Below are 20,287 nucleotides of genomic sequence, written 5' to 3' on the forward strand. Positions count from 1 at the left end.
AACACTAACTGCCAGCAGAGTTTGCAATCCAGTTTGGACTCAGTCATTCATTTCTGCACCAGGCTTGATTGGGCCAAGCTGTGTTGAAGCATTAGGACTGCTGATGGACATTTGTTCAAGCTCCACAACAGAAAAAAAAACCAACTCACTGTAATCTTCAAAAGTGGACTTATAAGTCTAAGTCTTTTGTAAATGATACTTTGTTGCAGCATTTTTTTCTCCAAACAGCTGCTAGTAAATTTGTAAACAAAGGATATATCATTTAAGCCTGCAAATCAACATTTTGGGCAGATTTGAGAGTAAGTGGTTTAAGATTTTTAAGTGTTGCTAATGTGCAGGCACTATTTGGGCTCAAACACTGCAGGCAAAGAAAGAGTGATCCAGGTTAGAATTTTTTGGCATCAGATACCTGCCTGAATCAGTGATCAAACATCAAGATCTTTATTGACATTCTTGAGGGTCAAGCCTGACATTACCAGACTAAACTGCAAATGCTAATTATTCTGGAACCTCTTGATTCATTTTTAATTTCCAAGGGGAGTATCAACAGCTGTAGATCAAAGTGACTGTGGACGCAGTGGGGTAGACCAAGAACCAATCAGGGAAACAAAATATAGTGCTGTGCAACAGGCAAATGTAAACAGACTGAAACATGCAGAAATGAGCTGTGACAGTGTAGCATCAACATGTCTGTGAACAAGTGCTGCCTTTTTTGCCACCACAACTTGTAATACAGAAAGATCCACATCAGCTGCAGCCATCTTGGTTATTTTTCATAATGCCTCAATGGCGCTCCTCTTTACAAAGCTAGGTTTCCGCAGAAACAGAAATTCACAGAAAGGTTCTGCAAGTTGTCAGTCATTGTCTTAAACCCCATTTTAGATAAATGGTTGTGTTTGGTTGAATCTGTCTGAAAGGGAGGAGGCCCAGACGCATCGATCAGAGCAAATAAAACATGAGCTTTGTCTGTTTCTCAGGCTGGAGAGTCAGGCTCTTGTGTGACTTGTTGTGAGAACCTCTACTGCTCTCAGGAGGCCTCAAGAAAACCATCACTAAAGCCCCCTTTCCACTAACATGAAACAGGTTATGTTCCAGATCTTGCAATTAATTTTGATTCATATGAAGCATTTCGACTGAAATGATATTGGCTCAGAACCTTAAAAGTTTGTTCCCAGCTGGAATTAAAAAAAAGCAAGTTTTCATTGACCTGAAGTGTGAACCATGAGGACCTCAGTGGGTGTGACATAGTTTGCCGATTGGACAGAGGATGTCTTTTTTTGTTTTGTGTTTTTTGGATTAAACAAATTTCCGTAACTAATAAAAGCTTACGGGTTACTGATACAATTGAACATCTTGTCCTGCTGTTCACTTTTGCTGTGCATTGTACAATGCCCTCTTTTGATGACCCATCCTTGATTACAATGGTTCTGCTCAGAACTGCAGGAAAGTTGGGCTAGTCACTAGGTAGCACCAAAGTTCCAAGAATCCTAAATGGAACTGGATAAAAACCAGAGCTAATTTGGTGGAAAAGGGGTGTGAGTACAGCATTTCCTCATTACTTAAAATAAAGGGAAAGGAAATGGATCGGTTATCTGTGTAACACATTAGATTATCATTTGACTCACCTGATTATTGTTGTCAATATGAGGTCTCTTGATGGCTACAAAATGTCGAATCTTCCTGTTGGAAGCAAAATGAGTGTGTCAGTAATTTCTAATAATTTCTCAGAAATGAGAAACAATCAGAACTTTGGGCTGATTAATCTTAGCTTACCCTCCTTGGCCGATGACTGGTGTGATCTTTACGTGTTGTTGTATACTGTCACCTGACTTCTTTCTGGCATAGTAAATGCCCTGCCATTCCTTCAGAGACAATGGAGCAGTCAGGTAAAGATACAGCATTGTCTCATTTCACTGGTGGGTAGATGAATGGATGTTTCTGACTCACCTTTCCTTTTTTGATACAAGTGTTGATGGTGTCCAGCAGGTCAGCTCTGTTCTTGTCACTCTTTGGAAGTTCAGTCAATTCCTTCCCGATTAGCTCCCCCTTGTGGTAGCCCATCATCCGCTCAAACGCTGGGTTTACGTACTGAGACAAAACCAGGAATTGTTAAAGTTAAGTAACATTCTATGTGTTTCTTCTTGGTGACAAATCCCATGAAATTGACCAAACCAACAATGAATGCATCCGACTAACCACAGAGCTCCATTGTTAAATATATTTAAAGCTGCGGTAGGCACTTTTAGTTTGGCATCATTAGGCATAATACACACAATACTCTTTAAGCATATTGTAATTCAAGTGGACTGAGAGAAAACTAGATTTCTACATCTACTCTTGGCTCTGTTTTCAGGCAATCTAGCTGATAATTGGACAATTTGGCCAATCACAGGTCATTTTACAGCATTCCCATTGGCTGTTCTACAAATTCAGATAGCGTGCATGTCCCTGCAGTGAAAGTCTGATTCAATCATGGAGAATCCTGCAGAGAAAGTTACTACTCCAGTACTGGCAACAACTGCCTACACTGCAAAGCAACCCAAAAAAGGAAAACTGTTAACCTGAGCTAAAGGCTCATGGCTGTGTCTTCAAGTTACTCTTTATGTAGCTAACATTAGTTAGAGCCTCGAATCACGGTGCGTCCTCTGCCTCACTCCCTGCTGTTACAGACCAGCTGGGACATACCCCCATTCCAGCCAATCCAGCCAGCGTAAACCCCAGCTCCAGGGGACTGGAGCCCCAACTTCCTGTTGAATCAGCAAACTTTCTGTTGCTGCTGTTACACAGGATAGAACCAGTGGCCACCAGCCCACTGTGACACCTGGCCAACTGCAAGCTTGTCTCCAAAGCTGCTGCCACTATCCTAAAGCAGTCCGGAGCAGTGAGGAGTGAGGCGGAGGGACTGTGGGGTGGCTCACTAGCTAATTCTCATTTGTGGTCTGTTGAACAGAGGGAGTACTCTACAATGCAAAAAGATTAAAGACAGAGGGCTCTAGTTTCCCGGCGCAGCGCAGGGTGGCAAACCCCGTGCAGAGCTAGTTTCGAGCAGCGCAACCCGAGGCGCGCTCAGTTTGGTAGTTTGGCAGACCGAGGTGCGCTGAGATGGGTGTGGTGGCGCAGCAGGGGGAGGTGTCGGCAGTGACAGTTGCGTGCCAAAAGGCTTCACCGAAGGTGCGCTAAATGCTCGCCAGCTGAAACCAGGTCTACTGTCAGCGCAGGTGGAGCGAAGCCGGTGTAAGCCGAAGTTTGGCTTACCGGCGGACAGTGCGTACACGTCACCAAAACCTCACAGGCAGGTTTCCAGAATGGTAGGCACATTAACAATGCAATAAATAGCCACAAAAACCACTATTCAATGCAACTATCTGCAATCAGCACATAAATGTATCTCTATATCGACTGTCCCGTCACATCTGATGTCAGATCAAAGGGGATTGGCACCATTTGGCACGTTTGGTACGCGTAATGGAAACCGAACCTGATTTGATTAAACAGCTGCAAACTAATGAGTTCACATCCCTCTCAGCCAACCACAAACAGCCACAGCATCAGATAGGGAGTATATATTCAGCATCTGTCATCTTAGAAAAGTCAAAAGAAAAGAAACAGAGTGAGACTGCGAGAGAGAAAGAGAGAGCGCGCGCGCACGAGAGAAACGCAACATTGATTTACAATTGTGGTGACCTCCTCCCAGGCTACCTTTGCATCATCAGCCCGTGGAGGTCTGCTCGCAGTTCCGTATATTCGGACACTGCGAGCTTGGACCTCCCGGACCAAAACATCAGTTTCCTCCTGGGAGAAGTTTGGCCGTCTGACGCTGCTGCTCTCTTCTGCCATGGCGAATTGAGTAAACTCTCATTACGCCTTCGCGCGGCGCATTTAAGGGCGAGGAGAGGGGCTCATTTGATTGGTGTGATGTGTGTAAAACCCACTCCACGCCTTCTCTCCTCCCTCTTTCCGACTTGCGCCGGTAGGAGGGACAGAGGTGGGAAAGAGGAGTAGCTGCGCCAGGCGCACGGTGTGCCAAACTTGCAAAATCCGCCTGGCCACACCCAGTTGGCGAAGCGCAGGTGCGCTGTGCCTCCGCTGCGCCCGGTCTGCGAAACTAGAGCCCAGAATGTATGGGAAACACTGGGTTACTGTATGAAGCGCATGCATAATGCTCATGGTTGTCTGGTGGGAGGGGCTTAGGACAGAGAGCGGCGAGCTGCAGGAGGAGGGTGTATTTTCAAATTCTGATGATTTTCCTTTCACTAAAACTGAAAGATTTCCTCCCCCAGGAGCACCACAGACGGGCTGGGGAAGTCAGAAAGTACTGAGACATGGATACATTGTTGGTTTTGGTCTTTTCAAGGGCATTTTTTACAGTAATAGAAATGTAGAACAAAAGCAAAGAGTTGAGATCTTGCTCCTTCTAAATCTGTATATATGCCTGCACATGTGTGTGTATCATCCCCACCTGTATTATGTGGTCCTCACTGGTGATCTCCACAGCCTCTTGACAGTGCTCCAAAGCAGTGAAGACAGAGTTACAAGCCCTGTGGATGATTACAGCAACACCATCTCAGGATGAGCATCCTCAGTACCAACACCAGGTTGTATGTGTCTGTGCATGTATTTATATTTATTACTGCATGGATTGAGGAGTTTTCCCTCTGCTGTACCTGAGTTTGAACTGGCAGCGCACCTCTCCATGTTCAATCTGTATCAGTTCATTAAAACAGGCTGACACACTGCTGTTCTCCACAAACCTCTGGAGCCCGAACGAGGTTAAGTGGTGTTTGAAGGAGGTAGAGAGAAAGAGGGGAGTGGAAAATTGAATGAGTAAGGATTTACTCAGTAGCAACTTGTTTTGTAACCTCCTACGTCATTTCCACACCATCAAATAGCGCTGACAATAAGTGCTTCTTTCAAATCTGGCAACATGCTGCTGTTTTAGTGTCTGAAGTCTCTTAGATGCTCAATAAAAAGCATCTATCAGAGACACGGATAACACATTCAATCTGCTATAACCACACAGTCACAAGCGAGGCAAGTTGTTTCAGACGTACTCTGCTGAATCCTGCACAGAGGAGAGGAAGAACAGATGGCTCCTCCTGGTCAGCCGGCCTATAGGCAGAAAAGAATCATTACCATCTGCAACCACAATCATTCATCAGACACATACTTGTAGTGGTCCACACTTATATATAAATGTAGATTAAAGGCCATGAACTTCTGCCAAAGTTATTTCAAATGGCAGATTTCTGTTTTCTTTTTTCCTCTCTGCTCTTCCCTTTTAGTTCTATAGTTCAGTCAGAAAAAAAAGGATGTCATATACATTCATGCAACAATCAGGATTCACCAAAATCTGAATCAAACTCTTATGAGAAGTTAGTGGGTTATTTACAGTGTTGAGATGAAAATTCTGGAGTAAGTGTTGAGTTTCATTCATGGTTAACACTGATCAGTGGAGCGTCTGACATGGCTCCTGCTGAACTGATGGACATTACACTGAATTTATAAAGACAGCAGGTAAACATGGAGGAGGTTTTGCGTTTGTATTAAAGGGGACCTATTATGCTAACATTCAGGTACATAGTTGTATTTTGGATATCCTTTGGAATATGTTTATATACAGTAATGGTCAAAAAACACTTCATTTTCCTCATACTGTTTGTGCTGGAACACCTGTATTCACCCTCTGTCTGAAACACTCCTTTTTAGTGCCTTTCTCCTTAAACCCCTCTTCCGAAAAAACAAACAAACAAAAAAAACAACCCAAAACAGTCTGCTCTGATAGTACAGCGTTTCCAGGTCTTCCGTATCTCGTCATCTCTGCCACCACTGCAGCTGGAGAATGACTGTAACAGAGTAGCCTATAGCAGCACCAATAAGAGCTTCTAAACATAACCACACATGTTCCAGCAGGAATATGATCTAATGTCAGTAGGAAGTTTAAAGCATTGGCAAATAAGTTTACATTGTTCCCTGATGTTAGCATGTAGCTACATGTAGCTGTGTACTTCCAGCTGGGGAATGACCGTAACAGGGTACAGCAACACTTTCTCCCCTTAAAATTCACCGGTAAAAGCCTCTAAACAAAACCAGACATGCTCCAGCAGGAATATAATCCAATATTGAGAAGAAACGAACAGCAACAAGATTAAATGTTTCCATGATGGAAATATGTAAGATTAAATGTTTCCATGATGTTAGCATGTAGCTAACATCATGGAAATATGCAATATGTAATATGAAATATGCAAAGAGTTGCATGTTTCCCTGATGTTAGCATAAAGCTACATGTAGCAGTGTACAGTGTACACGGAATAACTGTGTAGTGGCACTTTCTCCTGTTATAAATTACCAATGCAGCGTACTTGCAGCCAGGCGAATGACCATAAAGGAGTAAAGCAGCACTCTGTCCCACTTATAATCACCACTAACAGCTTCCAAAAACAACTGGACATGTTCCTGTGGGAATATGATCTAAAATCAGGGAGAAATTAACAACATCTGCAACCAAGTTCACATATTCCCTGGCATTAGCATTTAGCTACATGTAGCAGTGTAGGCTACGTAATGCAAACACTCGCAGTTGTGTGCTTGGAGCAGATGACCATATAAAAGAAAAAAAACCATCAGAAGTTAATGTAAGCTTTTAGCAAAGGTAGAAAATAACATTGGAAACAGTATTCAGAACACTTCGAAGCCAGAGTATTTTGCTCCCAGGGATTACTTTTGTATGTTTACGTCATTATTTTTGGCCACTTTGGCCATGTTTAATATGGACATCCAACACTGTACCATGATATGGGCTATATAACAGGAAGTAATGAAAAGCATAATAGGTCCCCTTTAACTCATTGAGGTAAATGAAGATTTAATGCTAGTTTGTCGTTTTAAACTGTTGATAATGTTACAGATAAATATTTAAGATTTAAAGCCAAGTTTTCAGGAAGTTATGGCATAATCCCACAAAACAACACAGAGGATATCAAAATCTACAAAAGATGCAATCAGACTTACTTCTGTGGCACAACAGCCAGAATAACTGCATTTTCAGAGGGCTTTGTGGCACGGATCAATCTGAAAATAAAACAAATGCGGATTAAAAGTCAGCAGGAGTGTCAATGGGAGTTCATTTCATCCACACTTTGAGCTCATGAGAAGTGGCTTGGACTCAGGTACAGGATAAACATGTGGGCAGATTGGGGGTGATGTCATTGCCACAAAAGAAGGAACAGAACATTGCTGTGCTTTACACAGAAACACCAAACACAACATGTGCTTCAGAGGTTCAGCCACAAAGCCACACTGCTGGCAAGACATACGGGAAAGTGGGCCGGGAGGTGGGGGGAGGAGAGAAGACAGTGATGGAGGACGAGAGGAGGAACTGAGGGAACAGATGATGGCAGAGGTCCTCATGGGGGATAAGGATGGAAGGGGGGGGCGAAGGAAAGAAAAAACTAGTGACGAGGAAAAGGAGTGAAGGAGCAATGGACAAACAGGGAGCAGCTCCCAAACTGTGGTATTAGGAGACAGGAGAGACAAATGGATCTGTTCCTTTACTTGTGGAAATAATGAAGCACTTACAATAAATCACTCTGCAAAATATATAGTAGTGGCTTTTAGTCCATCCAAGAACTTTGGGTGGACTCGCACTGTATCTAACAATAATTACAGCCCAAAAGTCTGCAGAAATCATGACAGAAATAAAGACACAAGAAGTCTCAGCTAAATATAATGAGGAATATGCACCAAGACCTGAAAAGCAAGGATGTTTAAACATAAATAGAAGGTCTTTACAGACCTTGTAACGACTGTCTAGAGGGTATTCACCCAGCATTAACACAACCATGGGACACTGAGATCCACGGGAATCCCCATTTAAATGCTGTAAACACAAGTCCTTTGTTCACAGATGTCAAAAAGTAGAAGGATTTCCAGCTTTCAGTAGTTATTTGCAACAATCAGAAAATGACTATAATTCAAACATCACCTACATGTTTGGAATTTTCTTCAGGGACTCAGTGAGAAGAAAGTAATGGTTTGACATGTAGCAATTTTTGAAATATATAGGACTATAATGCCTCCTAAATAAATCTTCCTGTGCACACAAGAAAGTAACAAGGGACAAACTTAACACAGACCAGTATTGCCAGTATGAACTCAACTAACACCTGGCATGAACGAAGGAATGAGGTTATTCTACAATCAAAGAGGTTTCTGAAAAGTGGCCAGGGGCTTTTACTGTGAAAAAGAAAATCGACAAGAAGGAACGAAAAAAACTTTGTCAGGCTACTGCATGTGTACTCTTGGCTCCCCTGGGCCACCATCCAGCTTTCATGTCAACAAACAAACTCACAACTTGTAGTCCAAGCTCACTCAAGTGCTTCTCTGCTTCAACAGCCACTTATCATCCAGTGTCCATTTCTTTTTCTTCTTCTTAAAGAAGAACACTGAATAGAGCAACAGTTACTCAACTACAGTTACTCAGAGTGCAGCTTCAGGTTGCAGATGCGTGTAGTGCCTTCAGTGAACACCAGATAGAGCCAACAAGCCCTTCACTGCAGTGTCCCTGAGCTATTTACAGTACAACTGCTTTAAACACTGACATCTAGACATTCTTTTATATCACTGCTTTTAGATAGAAACCTCATGATTTAAGCGTTGATTATTTTTGATTGTCCTGTAGGATAACACGGTCTTTGTGAGAAGAAGTTATCTGGCCCTTTAGTTAGATGAGACCCTCTCAAACTTTTTGTTTAACGTCAAACGCGTGCTGGTCTGAAAACAGCAACAGAAAAGAAGCCAGACTATTGTGCCAGTTCAAGTTCTTCAAGGGATCATGGTGCAATCCGATGCCTAAAGGAATAGGTCCACACTGAGGAATTATGTATTCTTGCAGAGAGATGAAAAGATAGATATAATCCAAATGTCTGTACATTAAAGGATAACTTCGGTATTTTTCAACCTGGGCCCTATTTCCCCATGTGTATGTGTGCGTATGATTCATAGGTACAACTCGTTCTAAAATTGTTTCAGTATAGAGGGAGGTGGATGCAACTGGGAGCCGCGAAACGGGCTAAAACGGTAACGGGGGCAAATGTGTCCCGTGTAAGTTTGCGCATTAAAAGTGCTTTTTTTTCGCCACTGACCGGTTCAGATCGCCAGTGCTATCTCTGGATATAGCATACTAAACGTTTCCCTTACCCTTCACTTGCTCTGGGCTGTGACGTCATCTCGCGAGAGCTTTGCTTGTTGCCGGAAGAAAACAGAGGAGCCATGCAGAGCACCGCTCAGAGTGGCACTGGTTGTCCCGGAGTACAGTTCAGAGTTTTACTGCATCGATTGAAAACAATGGTTTGTGTTTGTGCTTATCTGAATTGCAAGAACAGGATGTCGCGCAACACCCCATACAGCTTTCATAGCCTGCCTTTGTCGGACGGCGAGATGCTGAAGTTGTGGCTAGTTGTGCTACAAATGGATGCTAACACTCCTGTCCAGACACTGCGCCTTGCAGACCATCGGGTCTGCAGTGCTCACTTCTCCTAAGATGACTACTGCCAGCCGAAGAAGAGAAGACATCCAATCCCGAAACACCTCTTCCTCAAGAAAACGGCTGTCCCACGAGTAGAGAGAGCTACAGACACAGTGGAGCAAAGCTCTCGTGAGATGATGTCACACACAGCCCAGAGGTAAGGGAAACGTTTACTATGCTATTTACAGAGATAACACTGGCGATCTGAACCGGTCAGTGGGGAAAAAAAAACATTTTTAATGCACAAACTTATACGGGACGCATTTGCCCCCATTACCGTTTTAGCTTGTTTCGCGGCTCCTGCCTGCATCCGCCAATTTTAGAACGAGTTGTACCTATGAATCATACGCACACATACATATGGGGAAATAGGGCCCAGGTTGAAAAATACCAAAGTTATCCTTTAAATAGAGTGCCATATGGATGTTTTTTGTAGGCCAAGCCAGAAGTTACTATCATCCTGTTTCCCTGCAACACATTCTCAAGAATTCAACACAAACTCAAGCTATGATGCTCTATGTACCCCTCCAGCATTGGGTTTGGACACTCAGAGATGGCGTGTCAATTTCCGCTCGTCACATGCATTGTGTCTTTTCAAATTAAACTTCCCTTTTCACAGAAAATGTACAGCTTCCGCTCCTCAAAAGCATGCAGTCTCCTTTTAAAATAAACTTAGAATGTAGGTAAAAACCTCTGTTTCTAGGTTTACTTCCTTAGGTTTAGGCAACGAAAGGCATATACAGTCTCAAAAAGATGCAGAAAAACTGGACCATGCATTTGTTACCTCAACGCTGCATTAGTGCAATTCCCTATTATCACGTAGCTCTAATAAGTCTTTAAAAACTCTAATTCAGAATGCAGCAGCACGTGTACTAACAGGAACTAAGAAACGAGATCATATTTCTCCTGTTTTAACTTCTCTGCACTGGCTCCCTGTAAAATCCAGAATTGAATTTAAAATCCTACTGTTAACTTATAAAGCTCTAAATGGTCAGTCTCTGTTATATCTTAGAGAGCTCATAGTGCCATATTATCCCACCAGAACTCTGCGCTCGGAGAATGCAGGGTTACTCGTGGTCCCTAAAGTCTCCAGAAGTAGATCAGGAGCCAGAGCCTTCAGCTATCAGGCTCCTCTCCTGTGGAATCATCTTCCTGTTACGGTCCGGGAGGCAGACACCATCTCCACATTTAAGACTAGACTTAAGACTTTCCTCTTTGATAAAGCTTATAGTTAGGGCTGGCTCAGGCTTGCCTTGGTCCAGCCCCTAGTTAGACTGATAGACCTAGTCTGCCAGTGGACTTCCTATAATACACTGAGCCCCTTCTCTCTCTCTAAGATTCTGAAAATTGGTTCTTCATTTGCTAACATTCATGTCCTATTACTGCATGTCACTAACTTCTTCTCCAGAGCCTTTGTGCTCCACTGTCTCACAGGTTCCCTCGAATCGCAGCTACACATGGATTGTGGGTCGTGGTTACACTGCTGTCATGGTCCTGCCTGATGCTGACTGCTACTGCTATTATTATTATCATACTTCTACTATTATTGTACACATATAATCATTATTGTCACATACATATACTGTCATATATTAATATTTACTTATAACATAAATGCTACCAAATTACTACTATTATTATTATTATTACTACTACTAATTCAATGTTATTGTAGCTATTGTCATTAGTGTCTGCCCTGCATCTCTCTCTGTCTCTACCTCTATTCATGTATCAATTTCTCATATGGATTACTGTGAATTTATTATGTTGAGCTCTTCTGTACACACGACATCTATTGCACATCTGGAAATGGGATCCCTCCTCAGTTGCTTTTCCTGAGGTTTGTAACATTTTTTTTCCCTGTTAAAGGGTTGTTTTGGGGAGTTTTTTCTTATCAACTGTGATGGTCGGGACTTTATAAATAAAATTGAATAAAATTGAATTGAATTGAATTGAATTGAGTTGAATTGAATTGAATTGAATTGAACTGAATTGAAAAGCGGCAAGGTTTTGAGGAAAACATTATGATTTGGCTTAAAATGAGTATGTTTGTTAATAATGTAATCTGTAATGTCACTTGTCATATGTCACTAGCATAACATGCTACACATACTAGCACACTACGTTGCTATCAAAGTAACTACTGACTTTTGGTTTCACACAGGAAACAGACAGTGGTCTCCTGGTTAAAAGTCCAGAGTTTGTTTGATCCACCTGCCCTATGCAGAATTTTTCAATCTTTGTGTCGGTATCTGATGCCGAGGGCAACCGACCAAGAGTCGGTATTTGATGATTTGGGAAAACAACAAAAAGCCCATAGGATTTTTCTGTTGGATTTTGGATTATTGCAGAAAATAATTTCTGTAGCAAACCAAAGTTTACAATACTTACATGTTTTTGTTCAGCAAGATTATCTTGCTGAATAAATAAATACTTCTTGCTTGTGTTAACCTCAGACCTTATTTCAGGCATCTAACCAAAAACCCATTCAAGAAACCCACTGACTTCAGGACAAAGGAACCAGAAGTGCTGAAATGCTAACTAATTTTTGCATTTTAGGACTCATTACTGCCACATTGTGTATGAAGCTGCAGCCAGCAGCTGATTAGTCTAGCTTACCACAGAGGCTGGAAACAGGGGGAAATAGCTAGCCTGGCTCTGTCCAAACGTAAGAAAATCCACAGACCAACACTGCTGACTAACACATGACAAAATAAATATTTAATGGAGGCTTATTCCCACTAGAGAAAAAGTGGAAAGAGAAAAAACTTTTTCACACTTCGTGCTGTAAAGGCTTGAAATGAGCTCCCAGAGGATGTGGTGCGGGCTCCTTCAATTAACTCTTTTAAACACAGGCTAGATAGATTCTGGTCAACAAAGGCTGTTCCATATGATTATAGAGCTGATTTGTGATTATGAACTAATGTGATTTAACTGTATTTTGGCAGTTTCTCCTCATTTTCTGTCTTTGTGCTAAGCTAAGCTAAGCTAAGCTAAGCTAGCTGTATGTATCTTCATGTATACTGCACAGACATGAGTGTAGTATCAGTATTGTCACGTAACCCTCAGAGAGAAAGTCAACAAATATATTTCCAAAAAAAGTCAAACTATTCCTTTAAGCAACATTTTTAGAAAGAGACATTCTGCAAATGTCAGTCCATCAGAGATTAAATAAGCAACCACACTGTCACCAGAGACACAGGCAAGGCTTACCGGCATACAGCTTCAGGCTCAAAGTACCGCGAGTGGCGTCCATCAATGACTATGATCTCATGGTGCTTGTCCAGGAAACACTCGACGGCAGACTCGGGTGTGCGTGCGATGTTACACCTGAACCCAGCGCGGTCACAGGCCCACCAGAAGGCATCGCTTTGGCTGTCCTCCTTGGCGAACACCAGTAGGACCTGAGGAGACAAGGAAGGAATGGACGCCTGGGTGAGATAGTGCTGCTACTACAGTGATAATTATAGGATATCTATGTTAGTAGGTCCTCACTACATTTACTACTCAGACAGGACATTCTCCAGAGCAGCAGACAACAGAGAAACAGACTTCAGCTGTAAAATATACTTCTGACACCGAGGTTACAGTACGACCAGGGTTACTGACATTTATGGGCCTGAATAATACAGTAACTGATGTACCTGCCAAACCTCTTCAAGACCTAGAAAACACACAATTGTGAACAGATTGCCAAAACCCTCTGATGTGGCAGCAGCTCAGACATATTTAACCTCATAATACCCACCTCCCTTTTGAAGGATGACTATTTTTGGCCATTAGGGACACCATTTTTTTTTTTTTTAAATTATACTAAATTATACTAATTATACTTGGATAGATTAATGAAAACCCAAAGCTATTTTTTTTTATTTTGTGTAACTTATGATGAGTATTAAGAGCTGATACAGTAAGATTAAAGGTTTAAATATATGGCTATGAATACAAATAACACTGAAGTTGATACTGATGTGGAGAGCATGTCACAAACCCACTTACTGACAACTACAAATAATGTTCAAGAAAAATAAAAACAGAAAAATAAGTGCTGTGAAGTATCACACTGGCTAAGTTGTCAGTTTTGTTGTCTCACAGCAAGAAAGTTCTGGATATGAATCTTAGCCTTTTGTCTTCTTTTCTGGAGCCAGGTTTTTGTTTTTTTTGAAACGCATATGCAGCCACAGCAATAATGTTTATAGCATGTTTATAGCATAAAAACATTTTTTGTCGACTCTCGCCATCATCTACTGGACGCTCATATCAAACACTGCAAATAGATGACCGTCACAAGATGAATAAATATATTCAAAGAAAAAAAAACACACTCAGTGACGTAACAATCAAGCACAGTTTGCATCCTCTCTCTGTGAATACGCGGATTGCCTCCCACAGTCACATGACATGCACAGCTCAGGCCATTTAAAGACAATGACCTGCCCATAAATGTGAGTGTGTTCATCCATCTGCTTTTTGTCCTCCTGTGATAGGCTGACAACCTGTGCAGAATGCCTCTATGCCTTTTGCTCATTGCATGCTGGGATAGACTCCAACACGCATCACAACCCTCAATAGGAGGTATTTAAAAAAAGAACAGACTAAAACACCTGGGTTAAACAGACCACATAATGTAAACATCTCCTCCCAGTGAGTTATTCCCGCAGCACAAACTGAGCAGCACATAACCACAACTGAAAGCTGCGTTTCACATCAACACAACAGCGGTGGAATGAAACTACTGTAAGAATATTTGCTCAAGTATCCTACTGCACAATTTGAGTCACTTATACTTGAGAATTTCAATTTTATGATACTTTATACTTCTACTCCACCACATCTCAGAGGCTAACGTTGTACCTTTTACTGCACTACATTTATTTTTAAAGCTCAAGTTACTTTGCAGATTCAGATTATTAATACAAAATATAAAATGAACTAATTATGATATTATTATTATATGTTAAGCTACCCAGCAGTATATAAGGTTATTTAAATGAGCTCCATCTTTACCAGCTGCAACATGAAAGTGTTGAACACATGAATGCCTCAATAATATAATATATATTTTAACTGGGCCATTCTGCTTAATGAGTACTTTTACTTTTAAATAGATTTTGAATGCAGGACTACTAGTTGTAAAAGAGTTTTTTTACACAGCAGTATTAGTGCTTTTACTTCAGTAATAGATCAGAATACTGGCCCCACCACTGCAACAGTCATGAAGCCTGCAGAGTGCGGATTTATGTTTTTGATCCCACACTGTGTTTTGACCACAAACACACCAGCCACCTTTGGTACAGTGGTGAGGAAACACAACACTGTAAGAGATAAATACAGTATAGAGACACACGTATAGTGTAATGCACACACACACACACACACACACACACACACACACACACACACACACAACACACACACACACACACACACACACACACACACACACACACACACACACACAGGCAGCTGGGCTGCAGCCAGAACCAACAGTACTCAGCTCTGCCTCGCAGCAGCATCACCTCCTGACTCCCTCTAAGGACAACAAAGGATAGAGTGACACAGTAAGTGCATGGAGGTGCAGCACAGAGAGAGAGAGAGAGTAAAGAAAATGAGTGAGTGGGTGAAAAAAGCAGACCACACTTCCTGTATGGTTTAAAAACACAGGAAGGGGGTATTTCAAAGTGTGACATCTCTCTATGCGGTGCTCAATACCTGGAGACAGGACGGACAGAAAATAAAATGTTGAGCTGAGAACAGCAGTAGAAGAAGAAGATGTAAAAGACGAGGAGGACAGAGGGAGAAAATGAGCTAGTATTGGTGAGTGCTTGTGAAAGTCCACAGTCTTTGATCCTGTTCTGGCTTGTGTAACCATGGCACTGCTTTGTGTAACCATGGTGCTAACATGTGAAATTCCACACACACAGCACCCAGTCCTGGGACGACGCCGGCTGCACAGATCTGACCTGCCACCCAAATATGTCACCAGCGATGAGCATGGTGGGAGGCGCTGTTGGTCTTAAAGGTACACTTCACCCACCAAGTGACCATTTTTATATAAATTACTTACCCTGAGTTTCACTTAATATGTGAAGCAAACTATTTTTCTCACATGCCTCCGGTGAGCAAAAAATCCCAAAATTTTGAAAATTCTTGATGAATTGAAGTCATAGGGGTCCACATTAAACAACAGCAAAACTACATCAAAACATCCGTTCACACAACTCCTGCAGTATAATCCAGGTCTCATTTATCCAGTCATAAGCTTAGTACTTTCCAAACAGACAGACATTTCCAACAAGGAACTGAACGGAAAGTAAAACATAATCTGTACTCTCCTCAAAGCCAGACTAACAAAAACAGTAATTTTACCTCGCTGAACATGGGAGCTGCTGGTCTTCCACTGCCTCAATCAGTTTATTTGTTTGTGTTATTGTGTGATTTTGTTTTTTTAAGGGGATTAGTTCAGATTCACCAAAGTCACACAATAACACAAACTAACTAACTGATTGAGGCAGTGGTAGACCAGAGGTGCCTGTGCTCAGCAACCTAAAATTACTGTTTTTGTCAATGGAGTCTGGCTTTGAAGAGAGCATTGATAAGGTTCACTTTCAGTTTGGTTCCCATCAGAAAGAGCTGTCTGGTCAAGAAGTACTTCCTTCATAGCACATGCATATGTATACAGTATATAGCATATCATCTATGACTAGATAAATAAGACTTAAGATTATACTGCAGAATTTGTAAACAAATGTTTTAATATAGTTTTGTGGTGTTAAACGTGGACCTCTATGTCTTCAATTCATTGTTTTTTTGGATTCTTCATTCACTGAGGAGGCATTACAGAAAAAGAATGTTTTCTTCAGAAATTCAATATAACATGGGGTTAGTGATATATATACAAATGGTCATTTGGGGGGTGACGTATTCCTTTAATACCTCAAGTGATGTGCACACTGTCAAACATATTCAGATACATGGCTGCACTCCATCACACCACCATCATGTCTGTCTCAGACACACACTTCCCACTGAATATAACTCACTGTTAATGGGATGCAAATGAATGTCGGTTTACACAATTACCTGGTAAAGGCATCTTTAAAGTAAATACATAATTTTCATTTCAACGTACACTGCAATTCAAAGGTTAGTACTCTCCTGCCATAAAAGTTTTATTGGGTCCAGGCAGATGGCTGAGAGAATTATCTCTGTTCAAATGGTCTTTCATGCCTTTAGTTTGTAGAAAGTCCTCTTTAAAAATACTGTAGGTGTTATTTTGTTTTAAGGGTTTGTTTTGTACATGGAGAACAAAACACTGTACAATGGTTCAAATAACTGACAACTTAAAAGACAGAAAGAGACAAAGATCCTTCGGAGCAGCAGTTCAATAATAGAACAAATGAGTAGTTGTTGGTAAAAGGAACTGGAAGCTGAGCATCAAAATGTGTGCAGATTTAAATAGGAGCAGGTTCGTGTTACAGAGTTAAGAGCACAAAAATGTCTATAACACCCTGCAATTAACAGGCAATGTGTGCTTTAGCACAGCTCTTCTTAAAACTTCTTTAAACTGGAAGTATTTGAGTAAAGGTGTTTGGGATCCAGTCATAGACAGTATTCTCCCCTGTACTGTGGAGACATCAACTAAATGGAAGATTGAATAATCTAATTCTTCCTCTCTTGGGTCAGAAACAATTTCAAATGTTCTGTTAAAGTAGTCATTATTGAAAGGAAGAAAAAAATATCAGTAACAGTTGATTCCAATGTTTTGAGCAGCAGTATACAGGCATTTAGCTACACAAACAACACAGTCACTTATTGGCTTCATGGTTTGTATGAAAACACTGAACAGTACATTGGCACAGAGACTGATCCCTGACTGCTGCTGCGAGCTGACTCACATTTTCAGAGTTCAGAGGTTAATCCGCCATGTTTGCACACCCAGGCCAGATGCCATTTAACACTGGGAGATTCCCAAACACAGAGGGGTGTCATTGGGCTAACTAGCTTTGTGCACTTTATCTGTGTGGGAGTGTAACAGAGTCTGAGACTATCAGTGAGTACATCAGGGAGGCTGTTGAGATCCTGTGTCAGGATTTAGGTTTGTATGCTGTTATGCAACACATACCTTCAGGGTACTTTAGATTAAATATATATGAATTACAAACTATGAGCTCATTGACCTTGATTTGATTGGTGCTTTCCTTCCCGGGCTGTGTTTATGTGCGTATGGTGCCTGCTGTTTGTATGCAGTTTATCTGCAAGTGATCAACACTGTGCAAATAGAACTTGTTGAGCTGATGTACCAGTCGGACTTTCTGGTGTGAGTAATCTTGTCAGTTTTTTATTTGTTTAAATAGGAAAGGACTCTGAATGAGCCCTACAGACTTCCTTCCTCTCCTGCACTGTCTTTTCTAATGTACATATTTTGTATTTTTTATATGATTGTGCAAATGAACTAGTGAGTGGGCCTTGAGTTAAGATTATTTTGTCAAGGTCAAGAATGAACATTCAGGCTAAAATATCTGATAAAAGCCCATGTGGATTTTGCAATACATGTACTTCATCATACTGTACAGGCTATGAAGCACAATTTAAGCTGTTAACCCTTCAACACCCACCCCACAGTTGGATTGTTAGACCTTTGCAATGGTATTGGACATAAAGTGTTCAATGATTTATTGGATTTTGCTGTATGTATGTATGTATGTATGTATGACACAATGTTCCTTTAGAAAATTACCTCAGTAACAGATTTTCTTTATTACTGATTGAGCAACTGATTATTTTCTCAGTTTGTTTTGTTCAATCAACAGTCTTGTAGTCTTGTAGTCAAATCTACAGATACTCAGTTTTGTACCTTAGAAGACAAATACCCCTTTCACACTGTGGGTTCTACCAGGGTTAAACCAGTGTTGATTTTTAGTTTGAAAGGGTGAACTTGCGTTAAGTGTCTGCTTTGCAACCCAGGTTGAGAGTACAACTGTGTTGTTGTCGGACGCTGGTCTGAGGTGGGCCAATGCTACGTTAGGATTGGCCAGTCGGCATCCGAAAGCCGGACTTAGCGAAGGGTCAAGCTGCTTAAGATAATAATACTAAAAAACAAATAATAATAATAATAATAGTAGTAATAATAATAATGATAATGCACACAAGACAGTTTTTAATTAGGCTTGTATCATCTAAACAGAATGAGATATACAGCTGAGTATTGTCAGCATAGGAATGGAAATCAGTGTCATGCTCTCTAATGATGTTTCCCAAAGGCTAAATGTACAGATTAAAAAGAGTGGGTCCCAGAATGGACCCCTGGGGGACACCGCAATTGACCTCAATTTTAAAAGACACCATCTCACCCAGGGACACCAATATCTCTTCCAGTCAGATAGGACTTGAACCAGGTTAGAACTGTGTCTGAAATATTCAGATGGGTATGGAGCCGCTTTAGAAGGATGCTATGAGCAGTGGTGTTGAAAGCAGCACTCAAGTCAAGAAGGACAAAAACTGAAATTTTTCTTTCATCAAGTTTCATTCTAAGATTGTTGTTCTCAGAAATACAGTGAATTCAAATTACTGTTTAGCAGTAGGAACACCAGCTTTTCTATTATCTTACTCATAAAAGGTAGATTTGAAATGGGCCTGAAGTTGCTTAAAAGCATGGTGGTGAGGGACAACTGAATATGTAAAGAAAACTATTTTTCTCACATGCCTGAGCAAAGAATCCAAAAATGTAGAAAATTCTTGATGAATTAAAGTCAACAACAGCAAAACTACATCAAAACATCCGTATACAGACTCTCACACAACTCCTGCAGTATAATCCAAGTCTCATTTATCCAGTCATAAGCTTAGTACTTTCCAGACAGAGAGGAACTGAACGGAAAGTAAAACTTAATTTATACTCTCCTCAAAGCCAGACTAACAAAAACAGTTATTTTACCTCGCTGAACATGGGAGCTGCTGGTCTACCACTGCCTCAATCAGTTTATTTGTTTGTGTTATTGTGTGATTTTGTTTTTTTAAGGGGATTAGTTCAGATTAAGCAAAGTCACACAATAACACAAACTAACTAACTGATTGAGGCAGTGGTAGACCAGAGGTGCCTGTGCTCAGCAACCTGAAATGACTGTTTTTGTCAATGGAGTCTGGCTTTGAAGAGAGCATTGATCAGGTTCACTTTCAGTTTGGTTCCCATCAGAAAGAGCTGTCTGTTCAAGAAGTACTTCCTTCATAGCACATGCATATGCATATATAACATATTCTCTATGGTTAGACAAATAAGACTTAGATTATAATGCACGAATTATGTCAGAATTTGTAAACAAATGTTTTAATATAGTTTTGCTTTGCAAACAGCTTGGTTTGAATTGACAAAAGACTCCAGTCCAACCCTGGTCATTGGTGTGAAAGAGACATAAGAAAATCAGAAACTTGAACCAGTGACTTAAATATGTTTTCATCAATTCATTTTCAGTTGCTTTGTTAACTGATTAACTGTAGTAGCTTCAGCTCTGACTACATGTTCATATCCATGTAAATTTTCTACATAGTGTTATCCTGCAGGAAAAACGGTGGGTACTAAAAGGTTAACGTTGCAGAATGACAAAACTTTTGGATTTATCCACGAGATAAACACTGCAGGCACTGCATATGTGAAATATAAGAACATACAACATGTGTGTTACTGTACCTTCACTTATCTGTGTAATGAGCGAAACACATGAATCATTAGATAAGCTGAAGGAGGAGGTATCTGGGGAGCTT

General features: G+C 41.0%; 1 protein-coding gene across 1 annotated transcript in view; it reads right to left on the reverse strand.

The window, feature by feature from the left end:
• The window catches only part of pde8b (phosphodiesterase 8B), a 62,898-nt gene that overhangs the window by 19,718 nt on the left and 22,893 nt on the right, over positions 1-20,287 (reverse strand). The window contains exons 3-10 of the mRNA XM_050052355.1: positions 12,740-12,930; positions 7,012-7,071; positions 5,052-5,109; positions 4,665-4,753; positions 4,460-4,538; positions 1,948-2,088; positions 1,774-1,862; positions 1,626-1,680 (exon numbers count right to left, since the gene is read on the reverse strand). Coding sequence (XP_049908312.1) covers positions 1,626-1,680; positions 1,774-1,862; positions 1,948-2,088; positions 4,460-4,538; positions 4,665-4,753; positions 5,052-5,109; positions 7,012-7,071; positions 12,740-12,930 — 762 coding nt within the window. The remainder of the gene's footprint in view (positions 1-1,625; positions 1,681-1,773; positions 1,863-1,947; positions 2,089-4,459; positions 4,539-4,664; positions 4,754-5,051; positions 5,110-7,011; positions 7,072-12,739; positions 12,931-20,287) is intronic.

The sequence above is a fragment of the Epinephelus moara genome, chromosome 9 (genome assembly GCF_006386435.1).
Source record: "Epinephelus moara isolate mb chromosome 9, YSFRI_EMoa_1.0, whole genome shotgun sequence".
Lineage (NCBI taxonomy): Eukaryota > Metazoa > Chordata > Actinopteri > Perciformes > Serranidae > Epinephelus > Epinephelus moara.